Source organism: Aethalodelphis obliquidens, unplaced genomic scaffold, assembly GCF_003676395.1.
Source record: "Aethalodelphis obliquidens isolate GAN/ISIS:26980383/991018 unplaced genomic scaffold, ASM367639v1 scaffold4, whole genome shotgun sequence".
NCBI classification, from domain to species: Eukaryota; Metazoa; Chordata; class Mammalia; order Artiodactyla; family Delphinidae; genus Aethalodelphis; species Aethalodelphis obliquidens.
The window spans coordinates 7,763,176-7,775,328 of record NW_020837948.1 but is presented as its reverse complement, the minus strand read 5'-3'; the positions used below and the strand labels follow the sequence as shown (position 1 = coordinate 7,775,328).

The 12,153-nt window shown below is 53.7% G+C and overlaps 1 protein-coding gene across 1 annotated transcript; it reads right to left on the bottom strand.

Moving 5' to 3' along the window:
• Positions 1 to 3,892: 3,892 nt before the first annotated feature.
• Positions 3,893 to 11,075, bottom strand: IRF1 (interferon regulatory factor 1). Its single transcript, XM_027098000.1, has 10 exons — positions 10,793 to 11,075; positions 9,660 to 9,751; positions 8,271 to 8,370; positions 7,285 to 7,461; positions 7,118 to 7,167; positions 6,877 to 7,009; positions 6,565 to 6,687; positions 6,177 to 6,226; positions 5,186 to 5,321; positions 3,893 to 4,875 (listed from the first exon to the last, which is right to left on the bottom strand). The coding sequence occupies exons 2-10, from the start codon at positions 9,744 to 9,746 to the stop codon at positions 4,763 to 4,765; spliced, it is 969 nt and encodes a 322-aa protein (XP_026953801.1). The 5' UTR covers positions 9,747 to 9,751; positions 10,793 to 11,075; the 3' UTR covers positions 3,893 to 4,762.
• Positions 11,076 to 12,153: the final 1,078 nt, after the last annotated feature.

Genomic DNA, 12,153 nt, shown 5'->3' with positions numbered 1-12,153 from the left:
TCGTGGAAACAGCCTGGGTTCCGGGCACAGACAGATGTGGGTTGGAATCCAGGCCCCATACTGATTAACTGAATCATCCTGGACAAGCACCTTGTGCTGGTTGAGCTCTGGTTTCCGTGTCTGTGAACAGGGGCTGTGGTGGGGTCCCAGTGCCATGGTGCATACAGGGTGCTTGGCACAGTGCCTGATGCAAAGTGAGCACTCAAGGCTGTGTTGTCATCATCCAGCTGGACTGTGAGGTCCTTTTCAGTTCTGCTCCTTTCTGAGCTCGTGAAGCTGGATGAGGGATGGTGTGGTGGGTGAATGTCTGTCTCTCCCCTTGTACTCAGCCCCCATGTCCTTGCCTCATTGCCTCCGGTATCTCCCCAGTTGAAATTAAACCCAGCACAGACTCCGTAGGCCTGCCTCACCGTTGAGCCTGCAGAAGTGGGGGGTTCTTTTACAACTCCCCACCCCTAGGAAGTCAGCAGAAATGGGTCTCTTGGGAGCTGCCTGGAGCCTGGAAAACCATGTAGCCAACCAGCTATGCCCTTGTGCTGCCTTAGACTTGGACTCACAAGTGAGCCCTGGCTGACAAAGACAAGTCTTATTCTGCCCAGTACTTTGACTCCTGGAAAAGGAAGTACATGAGCTCCTCATTCACCCTCCAAGCCTCTGCCCCCGTGACTGCTGGCACAAGTGGGGAAAGGTTAGTGCAGAGTTCTGATGAATTTCAAACATTCTCATGATGGGAGGGTTAGCTGTGCCCAGATTAAGAAAGGGCATTACGTCTGACAGACAAAAGCTTCCTGGGTGCTCCAACAGGGCTGCTGAGGAATCCTGTACCCCACTAATACAAGGATTTTTGGATGTGTGCAAATCATGTGAAAGAAGACCCAATGGTCCCAGAGAATGACAGCCTGGGTATGACCCGGCCCCATCAGCCTGGGGGCATCACTTGCAGAGGAAAGGACTTCACCGCCAACCAGGCCCAAGACTTTTTCCAAGACTTCAGTTCTGTCTTTGGCAGTCCCCACCCAAGGCTTGCAGAGAGATCTGAGGATGCGCTTATCTTGCACACAGTGCACTGAGAGATGCTGAATACTGATATATCAAGAAGGGATGGTTTGCATGTCTTCCCTAAAGGTCTTCTGCCACCATGAGCCTTTGTATGGGAAGCTAGCATATTAGCCTCTAGCTTCCTTCCTATTGCCAAGTAAGCTGAATGAGTAACAGCCCAATTAAAGTGACACCTTTGGAGTAAGGCAAGGGAACTCTTATTACTAACCAGAAATGCCCTTGAACATCTATAGACTTGGTAGGGCAGGAGTTCTAGCTGGTGTGCCTGAGCCCCACGTTGCCGGTTTACCCCATTGGAAAGTGGTCCTTCATGACAATGATGTTATCACAACCCCAGCGAAACGGGTCTTTCAATGAACTCCTAGTCCCTCAGCCAAGAGCTTCTACCATTAGCACTTAAACTGAAATTCTTGGGAGTGAGCCACAAAAGCATTGGCAGATTCTGCCCAAATCTGACACCGATTATACTGATGTTGCTCCATTTCAGGCACTGTTTGGCTAATGAGTTAGTATCAGCTGCCATCCTCAGGTGAGCATTTGGACTTTACTGTTACTCTTGTCAGGCATGGGCTGAGGTCCATGGTGGGGTGTGGTGAGACAGCTCACCATCCTGGAAAATCTGGCTCCATCCCATACTACTCCGTCATGTCTGGTCCTTAGGATTCAGCTCCCTTATGATGGGGAGGGGTAGGTTTTTGGGGTCCCTCCCTGGACATTCCAAGGAGTTGGTTCCAATTGTTTCGGATGCCTAGGGTAAGAAGAGTTAGAGACCAGGACTCCATCTTGGCTCTAGAGATTAGGACCTCACTGATGGAATTCCTCTCCCATTTTGGTAACTTACAAGTGATGAACTTTGCATATTAGAACTTGAGAGATTTCCACACCTGCCTGGGACTTCAACATATCCACTGCCTACTCTGTCAGGGAATACGTCAAAGGACAAGAGGAGAGAAGTCAGAAGCAGTCCCCGCTGTTTGCTCTGGGTTGCATCCCTTCCTCCCCACCCCTCCTGGGTCTACCCTACCTGGCTTCACACCACTCCCAACCATCCTTAGCTGGAAAAGCCACGCACTAGAAGACCTTACCAAGCCCCCAGTTAGAAGCCATAGGAGGCTAGCCTCCCCATCCTATTTTCCTCAGTAAGGGCGGGGCCCTGCAAGAGCTGGGAATAGTCATCTTATCCCTCCCCTTTGGCCCCCAGATGATGCTAACTCTTGAAAAATCCAGGTGGATCTTCTGATGGACAGTGCTTGAGACTGGTCTATCCAGGCATCCACAAACAGAATGTCTACCCAGCAGGAGGGCCACCTGCCGTTCAGGGAACAATACTTCCCAAGCTTTGCAGAGAAAGTCTGACTGAACTTCGCCCATTTTCCAGTTTTTTCATTATTTTCTCACTCAGCCTTCTCTCTCCCACACTCCTTCCAGGTGGCTAGGCCCTACAAGGGGGTGTCTGGGACCAAGAATATGGAAGATGTGTCCACACGGCTTGGTTTCCCTGAGTGACCCCTTCACTGCCATGGCCTCATTCCCTAGACGATGCTAGTGATGCCTGCTGGCTCCCCTTGGCCAGCCTGCCTACTGCTTTGGGTGCTGTTTAGCCCCAGGGCCAGACTGTGGAGGGAAATGAGAAAAGCCTACTTCCAGATCTCTGCCTCTCAGACACTGTGACTTGGTTCTTATCTGAGACCCTTCATTGCCAATATATCAGTGATTCCCAACCTGTGGTTTTCAGAAACACTGTTCTGATCAAAGATATCCCTTCACAGAGATGCTGTGAATCTCTATTAGCCCAGCCAGAACCCTGAAAAGATGTGGAAGAAGGAAGCCTGCTTCATGTAAGGTCATCCACGGTTTTCCTAACACATTTGTGCATGGAGCTGTTTCACAGCACACTGCAGGCTGGTATTCAGCACCAGTTATTATTGGCTGTCAAAATAGTAAAATACTTTTGAACAGTCAGGTAAATTAGCCTCAAGCCCCTGTCCCCAGTGTCCTCCAACCACCCCAGGCCCTCCCCCTCAAATCTGCTCCCAATCCAGTATCGACTTGTACTGTCCAATATGGTAGCCACTGGCCACATATGACTTTTAAAATTTTAATAAATAAAATTCCAGGGACTTCCCTGGTGGTCCAGTGGTTAGGACTCCACACTCCCACTGCAGGGGGGCACAGGTTCCATTCCTGATCAGGAGACTTAAGATCCCGCATGCCTCGTGGCGCAGACAAAAAAAAAAAGAATTAAAAAATCCAGTTCCTCCACTGCACTGGCCACATTTCAAGTGTTCGGTTAGCACATGTAGGTGTGCCGCTGCCTACTGCAGTGAACACTGCAGAGAGAGAACATTCCTGTCACTGCAGCAAATGGACAGCAAGTACTGCTTGGCGGCACAGCAGGTCGCGGGAACCTTTTGGGGGCTGGTGTCTGTTCTGATCGCCAGTGACCATGCTGTGCCAATTGTTAACTTTTTGGAGTAGCACCTGAGTACACCTGCATTTGAATTTAGCAGGACATTCGAGTCTACGGCACATTCCTCAGAAGAACTCAAAACCTAACACTCCCCAGGCCCCAGGAGCCCAAGTTCAACTCATAGCTCTGGCTATAAAGCCATGGGCAAGTGACTATATTTACATGAGCATATGCCTGTGCCATGACTGTCCCTTCTCCTGCCACCTTCTCTATGAACATAATTGAAAGGATTTCACAATAGGTGCACATCACTGCTCACCCCAAAGGCAAGCTCAGGCAGGATGCCAACAATGAGTCCATCAGAATGTGTCTACAAAAAGTAAAATAATCTATAATTTATGTCTAAGTAAAAGGCCACACCACTTATAAACAATTAACATTTTATAAAAAGACAAATGTACATATTTACACACATGTACATGTGTGGTCACACATGACTTAGTGGTCAGATGATGTTTCCAATTTTAAAAGTCACACTCACACTTGCCTCCCTGGGCCTGCTGGGGGCTGCTGGGGCCTGCCTGAGGGGGCAGGTGGGTGCAGAGCAAGGCACAGTATAAATAAACACAAAGGCCAAGAGCTTGGGGGAAGCGTTAGTGTACACCTCTGATCAGCAATGTGGCAAGGTCCACAAGAAAAAGTGCCAGGTTTTTTCACAATCCCCTCAGCCTAAGCAGGGAGCAGGGCAGAGCTCCTCTGAGGCAGAGGGGGCACTGTCCCCACAGGACCCCATTCTTCCTTCACATTTCACTGGCTTTGGAACAGTCCCCAGGGCTCAGCTACGAAGGGAGGTGGTTCTTTGGGAACAGGATTCACTTAGTGCAATTGTCTCTTAGTGCAGAGCCAGCCCTGGAGTTGGTGCTGTGCTTTCTGAGGTCACTGGTCCGTTCCCTTGGGCCAGCTCAGTGACAGCAAGACCCTCTCCAGGCAGCTGGGCTCAGAGGGAAAAGCTGGAGGCTGACTCCCGTCTGAGACCTCCACCTGACACACCAGTCTCAGAACGCCATCTTCCCAGGAGGCAGGGCCAGCTTTACCCCACAAGACAAGCCCAGACCCTGGCCTGCCGGACCCCCAGAGGCCACTGTCCCAAGGAGGAAAGCCCCATCCCTGGTCAGCAGTGGGGTTACACTTTATCGTATCAAGGGGCCACAGGATTCCTGCTTCTCTGCACCACAGCCGCCATGATGCCAGGTCCTGCTTGCCTAGAGAAGTAAAAGGGGGCCAGGGGCCCACCTATGGTGCACAAGGAATGGCCTGGATGGAGGGCAGCCTGACTGGGGGCAGCAGGCTGTCCAGCCAGCTGGTGTCCATGTTCTTCAGATCTGAAGATATCAGCCCAATATACCCTAGAAGATGTGAAGAAGGTTGTGTGAGGATTGGGGGTGGGGAGGCAGGTGTGTTCTCCCCCCAACCCTCCAGCCCTATCCGTGAAGGCCACAGACACAGCAGCCTCTGCTGTCCGCCCCATGGCAACCTCAATCTTAGGCAAACCTGAGGGCCTGGAAGGAGCAGCCAATTTGCAAGCTGTCTGTACCCAGATGAATTTAACAAGGATGCTTTACCTCTGCTGCTCTCTGGCCCTGCCCCTAAGCCTTCCCCACCCGCTACCTGGTTTTCCCTTCTTTGAGAAACCATATGGATCCAGGGTCTTCTTACCCCCAGGGCTGTCAACTTCTGGCTCCTCTTTGCAGCTGAAGTCTCCATAGACAGAGGTGGGCTGGGCCCCAGGTTCATTGAGCAGGTACCCCTTCCCATCCACGCTTGTCTGCTGCCACCCTGACTGCTCCAAGAGCTGGGGACAGATAAATAAGAAGCCATCGGCTCACTTCCAGTACAGACTCACCCTCTGGTCCTGCCTTCAATGAGCCAACACTTCCCAGCCAGGATCACATCCTTGGCCCTTTTCACATTCTCAAATGGATATAGACGTGGAGTGCAGTTAGGATAGGGGCCTGGGAGGTGAGAGTCTGCCCTGGGCTGACACTCCCACATCTACCTTCTGGCATAGAATCTCCAAGACTTCCCTCTCAACTGGGTAAGGACATACCAACCGGGAGTGTGGCTTAAAGCAATGGTTCACATATTAAGTCAAGAAAAGATGCCTAGAAATTTCAGGTAGAGATAAGGAACTATGCCCATGTCTCCATTTTCTGTGCTGATGGAACACAGCCTGGGTACAGCTACTTCAAAAACTTTTTTACATTTATTTTAAAAACTGAAGCAGAAAAAAACCTGGAGAATAATTTGCTTAAAAAAAGAAAAGCCATCATATTACAGATCCCAAAGGCTGATTACTGAAACCTGATGTGCATTTCCCAAACTAACAGGACTGGGGCATGTTAGGGCGGAGGACACGGGCCAGGGACCCGGCACTGATGGTGGCTGACTCAGAGCTATCTGAGGCCCTAGGACAGCATGTCAGAAACCCAGCCTCCCTCCTGCCCCCACTTCCACAGTGTCTTTCCCACCAGCCAAAGAGGTCAGTGGTCCCCAGCCACATGGATGTGACACTTGTAGGACCGTGCAAGCAGACAGGTCACAGCAGCAACTGCCTACCCTCCAACTTGGAAGCTCTCACTGGTTCTCTCCCCTCACTGAGAAGTAGCCACCTCAAAAGAGCACTGAAGAAGGAAGGAAGGGGCTTTACCTTCATGATGTCCTCAGTTAACTTCCCTTCCTCATCCTCATCTGTTGCAGCTGTGGATGGGGAACAGCAGAGAGGTTGGCTGAGGTCAGCCAGGCTCACCCTGCAGTGCCAGCCCCACCAAGTCCCCCTACCCCTTCACACATGCGCACACACACGCTGGCCTCCCAGTGGATATCTGCCTTCCATGAAGATTCCAGAACAGAACACTGTCCTTGTGACTCAGCCTCTTGAACCCTGAAGCCACACCTCTTCCCACCTCTTCCCTCTTCTCTCCAGCCCACCAGTCAGCTCAGTGCCGGGTGGAGTTCTGACCATCTTTTCTCCCTCAGGAAACCCCTCCTTGGATCCCAACAGTCAGGCAGGCAGGCCAGGCCCCGGAGGCACGAACCTTCAGAGGTGGAGGGCATGGGCGACACCTGAAAGTTGTACAGGTCACTGGTGCTGTCTGGCACAATTTCCACTGGAATGCGCCAGTCGGGGAGGGTGCTGCTGACGGCACACGGTGACAGTGCTTCAGGACAACAGAAACTGAGGGTCAGAGCTGTGTGCTTTCTTAGTTTGCCAGGACACCCAGCATCCCCCCCCAACTCGCAGCCTGCTCCAACAGGTCACCATCTACAAGCCCGGTGCCCCCTAGACCCAAGAGAAAGAGCCATCCCACCAACCTATGTGGTCCCCTGCCAGACCCGGCCCACCTTACCTGGAGTAAGGGCCCGTTCAACGTCCAAGTCCTGCCCCATGTAGCCCTGAGTTGTGTAGCTGCTGTGGTCATCAGGCAGGGTGGAGCTGCTGAGTCCATCAGAGAAGGTATCGGGGCTGGATTCCCCACATGACTGTAAAAGGAGAAAGAAGCTTAGGCCCAGGCTTGCTGGGGCACTCCTTCTGCTGCCCACCCTTGACTCTCAGGTGACCAAAGGCTAGCTGCTTAGGATCATACTCACCTTTTTCTTGGCCTTGCTCTTAGCATCTCGGCTGGACTTGGACTTTCTCTCTGTGGGGAAGATAGGCTGTCAACCTTGGTACAGGCAGGCATGCCAGCCCCAGCTGACTTCCTTCCTCCTTCCCTCTCTCCCTGAGGGCTTTCCCAGGACCCAGAGCCCTTGCATACCTTTCCTCTGGTTCTTGGTGAGGGGTGGGAGCATCCGGTACACCCGCACAGCTGAACTGCCCTTGTTCCTGCTCTGGTCCTTCACCTCCTCGATATCTGGCAGGGAGTTCATGGCACAGCGAAAGTTGGCCTTCCATGTCTTGGGATCCGGCTCCTTTTCCCCTACTTTGTATCGGCCTAGTGGGCAGGAAAGTGAAGAGTATCATCAGGACTATAGGTGGGGATCCTCAGCTGTGCCCTGGCTTGGGAGGAGAAAGACAAGAGTACCCCTGAGCTCTCATGCTGCCAGAGATCCACAATGGTCAAACCAGCAGGTATTCCTGGGTGACACTTGTGCAGGCCCTGGGCTTCTCAAATGCCCAGACTTGGCTCAAATACATCCAGCAAGCCTCAGCAAAGGGCCTAGCCAGAAGCACTAGAGAGCCCAAGCCCCAAAGTGCTATCTTTGTCACAGATCATGCCCAGTCTCCCTTTGGCTGTCAGCAGCCAGACGGCAGGGACTGGGGCTTATTTGATAGTTCCAAACAGGGGAATGGACACAGAGCAGGCATCAAAGAATATTTACTGATAGGTGGGCTGACTGGTCCGAGATGGGCCAAGAGCCCCATCCCTGAAGGATAAAAAAGAGGCTGCTAACCAGAGGGGCCTTGGACCCAGGACTATTGGTCAACATCAAGAAAAAGGAAGGCCTGGATCTCTTTCAGTGTCCGTGCTCACAACTGCTTTTGCCAGGGAGAACTTTAATCTAGCCACAAACTCCATGAAGAAGCCACACTTTCTAAGATTTTGGCTTCATAAATTCCTTTGTGAACGTGCTGAAATGATGAACCCTCTCCCCAAAAACACAGGTCTGCTCCCTGCCCACCCCCGAATTCTGTACAACATCTCAGGGAGCTCAGAGACCCCAGTGAAGAGCCTCTGTGTTGAGAAGTGCCTCCCCTTATCTCCTCCCTGCCCCTCTTAAAGCTGGAGTCCAGGGCACACACCTGTGTGAATGGCCCAGCTCCGAAACAGACAGGCATCCTTGTTGATGTCCCAGCCATGCTTGGCAGCGTGCTTCCATGGGATCTGGAAGATCATCTCCTCCTATACAGCACACAAGCACACATACATGTAAGACCGTGTCAGCTCAGAGACCACAGGCTTTTGGCCTGAATCTGCCCAGCCCCCCAGATCTGGGAAAAGGCTGACTTCCCCTTTTCACCCTGACATCTGGCTTGGGTTGACCCATCCTGAGAATGGCTTAAACAGGCTACTCCATCACTAGATCTTTCAGAAGGGGCTCTGGGTTCTGATGAGCTAGGGCATCATCAGCTCAGCAAAGACCTCCTTCTGCCTATTACAGATGTGCTAGGACCCATACAGAGTACCCTGGGATGCTTCTCTCAGACTTGTCAGCCCCAACATGGAAGTGAGAAGTCAGTTCATTAGATGGGGCTGCTCAGGACAACTGCGACCACTGGCTCCTACACAGGGGGTCCTGGCCATATACCTGTGGGAGCCCAGGGCCAGACTTGGATGATGACTACCTGTGTGACCCTGGCTTTGTCACTATACCTCTTTGTCCCTCACTGTTTTCTCTTCCGTGAAATGAAAAAAACACAGTAACAAATATAAAAGCTAAGGTCTCACTGTTATCATTACTGGTGGTTAACAGTATGGATTTTTGAGTCAGACTGCTCAGGTTCACATCTGGACTTTATCCCTTTTTGTGTGATCTCATCATCTACTTCTCAGTGCCTCAGTTTCCTTATCTGAAAATGGAGATATTAATAGAATCTACCTCACAGGGCTATGCTGAGGATTAAATGACACAATGTAAGTAACATAACATGGTGCCATGCTCGCTCATAGTAAGTGTACAGTAAGCATTAGTTGTTATTATAAATACTATTATTACTGCTAAGTCTGCAGGGTCTATGTTCTTTGTGCACCACCAGCAAGAGGCCTCTTGGGTCTGGACAACTGGTGCAAGGTTAATTCTTGGGTCAACTGCTGAGCCAGTCACCTTCCTACCAGCAGTGCCCACTTTTCTGTCTCCTATCTGCCTGACTGGAGCCCTCTAGAATGTTGTGTGTGCTTGTAGAGGTCTCCCTCAGGAGAGACCAGAACTTTGGCCCTGCAGATGCTGGGAGAATCTTGCTGCTGGAAAACTGTCAGTGCCTTCAGGTGGATGCCCAGGGAGGCAGGCGGGAGGCAGGCAGAAGTCAGCCAGTGGGGCCCTGGCTGGGTCTTGTACACTCCCTGCAGGATCCACTAGGAAATACATCTGCCTGCTCCCTATCACTTCCCTTTTTGAGCTGCACCTGGAGCTTTGGTCCCCTAAAGAACATGGGTTAAAATAGTGGCAGAAAAACCCAAAGAGTAACACTCACTTTATTAATCCAGATCAGCCCTGGGATTTGGTTGGAATTAATCTGCATCTCTAGCCAGGGTCTCATGCGCATCCGAGTGATGGGCATGTTGGCTGTAAAGAGAAGACAGAAGGCTCCTGTTTGGAGTCTGTTGAGCAGCCCCTAGGCACTACCCTGCCCCACCCCAGGTCATTCAATTACCCTCCCCTCCCCTCGTCCAGATACCAAGTACTACAATCATGGGGAAGGGGGCTTTCTCTGGAATAAAACCACCCTCCAAATCTTTTCAGCATCTTGAGCAAAATGCTTCTTCCCTCACCCCCTCCTAGACAGTCTTGGGAGGAGACAGGCATGCATGTGTGTTTCAAGATTTATGTTCAGGAAAAGAGACAAAACACAGAGATATCTAAATACCAGAACTTTTCTCCCAAAATTCAAATCCTTTGGGAAGCAAGGGGCTTCTTTTCTTGATGCCAAGAAATTTTCCTGCTTGAGTTGTTGCCACTAGATGTGCACCTTCCCTAATGGACAAGCAGTCACCCTACATCCTGGACACCCCCCCCCCCCAAATCTATTCTACGCCTCCCTGACAGTCACAGTGTAGAGGCCCGGACGCCAACCCTTCCGGCCTGGTTCCCCTCCTCGGGCGAAGTGGCCCAAGGAACACCTGTGGCGCCTCTTCCCGCGGTCCCGGGAGGTCCTCCAACCATCCAGGGCAGCAAGCCCCAGGCCCCGCCACCTGCATAGACAACCTGAAACCTGGGGCCTGGGCGCGAGCTGGGACCGCCGAAAGCCGGCGCCGGGAGCAAAGGGCGCCCACGCGCCGACATACACTCGAGTCCCCTGCACTGCTCGTGGATGCGCGCAACCAACACACAGGGCCACCCAGAGGCCGCCAGCGGCTTCGCGCACACAGAGCTGCGGCAGCGGCCGGGGTCGGGCAACCTCGGCCGGGTGGGCGGTCCACGCCGCGGCCCGCCCTCCCCGCGCAGCTGCTTGCCGCTCCTTCAGCGCCTTCCCGAGTCCGCGCGGGGGCCCAGGCCACGCCGCGAGCCCGCCACTCTCCCGGCTGGGGTTTTCGCCCCCCACTTCCTGATGCCCCGCACGCTTTTGTTCGACGCCACCGGTGCCCCTTGCGTCGAAGGCGGGCTCACCTCGGCTTCAAGCGCTTTTCAGCGGCGGCGCCCGAGGGTCCCGGCGCGGTGAGGGCTGCTAAGCGGGCGCGGGGAGCGCGATTCTTGGTGGGAGCGGGGAGAAGGCAGAGGATGCCTGGGTCGCGGAGCCGCTGGGCACGGCTGGCCTCGGCTTGGCTCGGCTCCCGCTGGCCTCTGCTCCGCCCGGATCGGGCGCACGTCCTGCCTCGACGAAGGAGTGGCGCGCTCTGCCGGGGTAGCGGCGCCGGCGAGAAATCTAAACACTTAGCGGGATTCCCCCAGCCCAGGCCGGGCCCCGCCTCCTAAAGAGCCGCGAGGGCGCCCATTGGCCAGCGCCGCCTCATCATTTCGGGGAAATCAGGCTGTTGTAGAGCTAGCGGCGAAGGGGAAGTACAGGGCGGCTGCCCCTCCCCACCCCCTCCGGCCTGGCGCCGCCGCCCCGGGGCGAACGCGGGCCCGCCCCGCCGGCTCCCACTCCACCCCCATACCAGCTAGCCCAGGAGAAAGCTGTCCTGGAAAGTCAAACGCCCCTGGCCCATAGTTACTCACCTCACTCCGCACTCCCCCAGCCTGCTAGCTCCTCTGTCCATCTCCTTGCCCTCCTTTCCTGGGGATGGGGACACCTATCTCCCCAGCCCCGGTGAGGGGGTCACCCGCGCACCTGCGCTTTCTTCAGAGTGGACGCCAGGACTGAATCCCCGGAAAACTAACCTGCTTCCTCAAGCCCGTTAATGGGGTGTCTAGAATAGAGGGTTGGGCTTCCCTGGTGGCGCAGTGGTTGAGAGTCCGCCTGCCGGTACAGGGGACACGGGTTCGTGCCCCGGTCCGGGAAGATCCCACATGCCGCGGAGCGGTTGGGCCCGTGAGCCATGGCCGCTGAGCCTGCGCGTCCGGAGCCTGTACTCCGCAACGGGAGAGGCCACGACGGTGAGAGGCCCGCGTACCGCAAAAAAAAAAAAAAAAAAAAAAGAAGAAGGGAGGGTTTTGGCTCTCAAACTGCCCCCTTTTTGAGGGATGACCCACCTCCAGGTCATTCACCTTCCCTGGAGAAGTAAAGGAAAGCCTTCCCTGCTTGGGGCTGCCAGGACAAGAGGAAATCGCAGCTTGGCCGCTGCTAGCGCAGCCTGCCAATGGACTAGGGACCTGTTTCCTCAACTACAAAATAACGATAGCCCTACCTTGCTGGTTTACAGTGACAGAGAGATGATGTCTGTAAAGCATCATGCCCTACTTCGGCAGCAGATGATGCGTGGTTTGCGAGGTCCCTGCCCAGAGTCTAATAGTGACCGGGGGAGGCCTCTTCTGCTTCTCCTTCTACACCCTAGGGACTGCCCCACAAAGGGAGAAGGGTTTCAGAGAAG

Excerpts from the sequence above, each read along its gene's own strand:
- IRF1 (XM_027098000.1), bottom strand. The coding sequence starts at position 9,746 with ATGCCCATCACTCGGATGCGCATGAGACCCTGGCTAGAGATGCAGATT. Across the intron at positions 7,168-7,284 it reads CACCAAGAACCAGAGGAAAG|AGAGAAAGTCCAAGTCCAGC; the intron begins GTATGCAAGGGC and ends TCTTCCCCACAG. Across the intron at positions 4,876-5,185 it reads AGAAGTTGACAGCCCTGGGG|GGTATATTGGGCTGATATCT; the intron begins GTAAGAAGACCC and ends CACATCTTCTAG.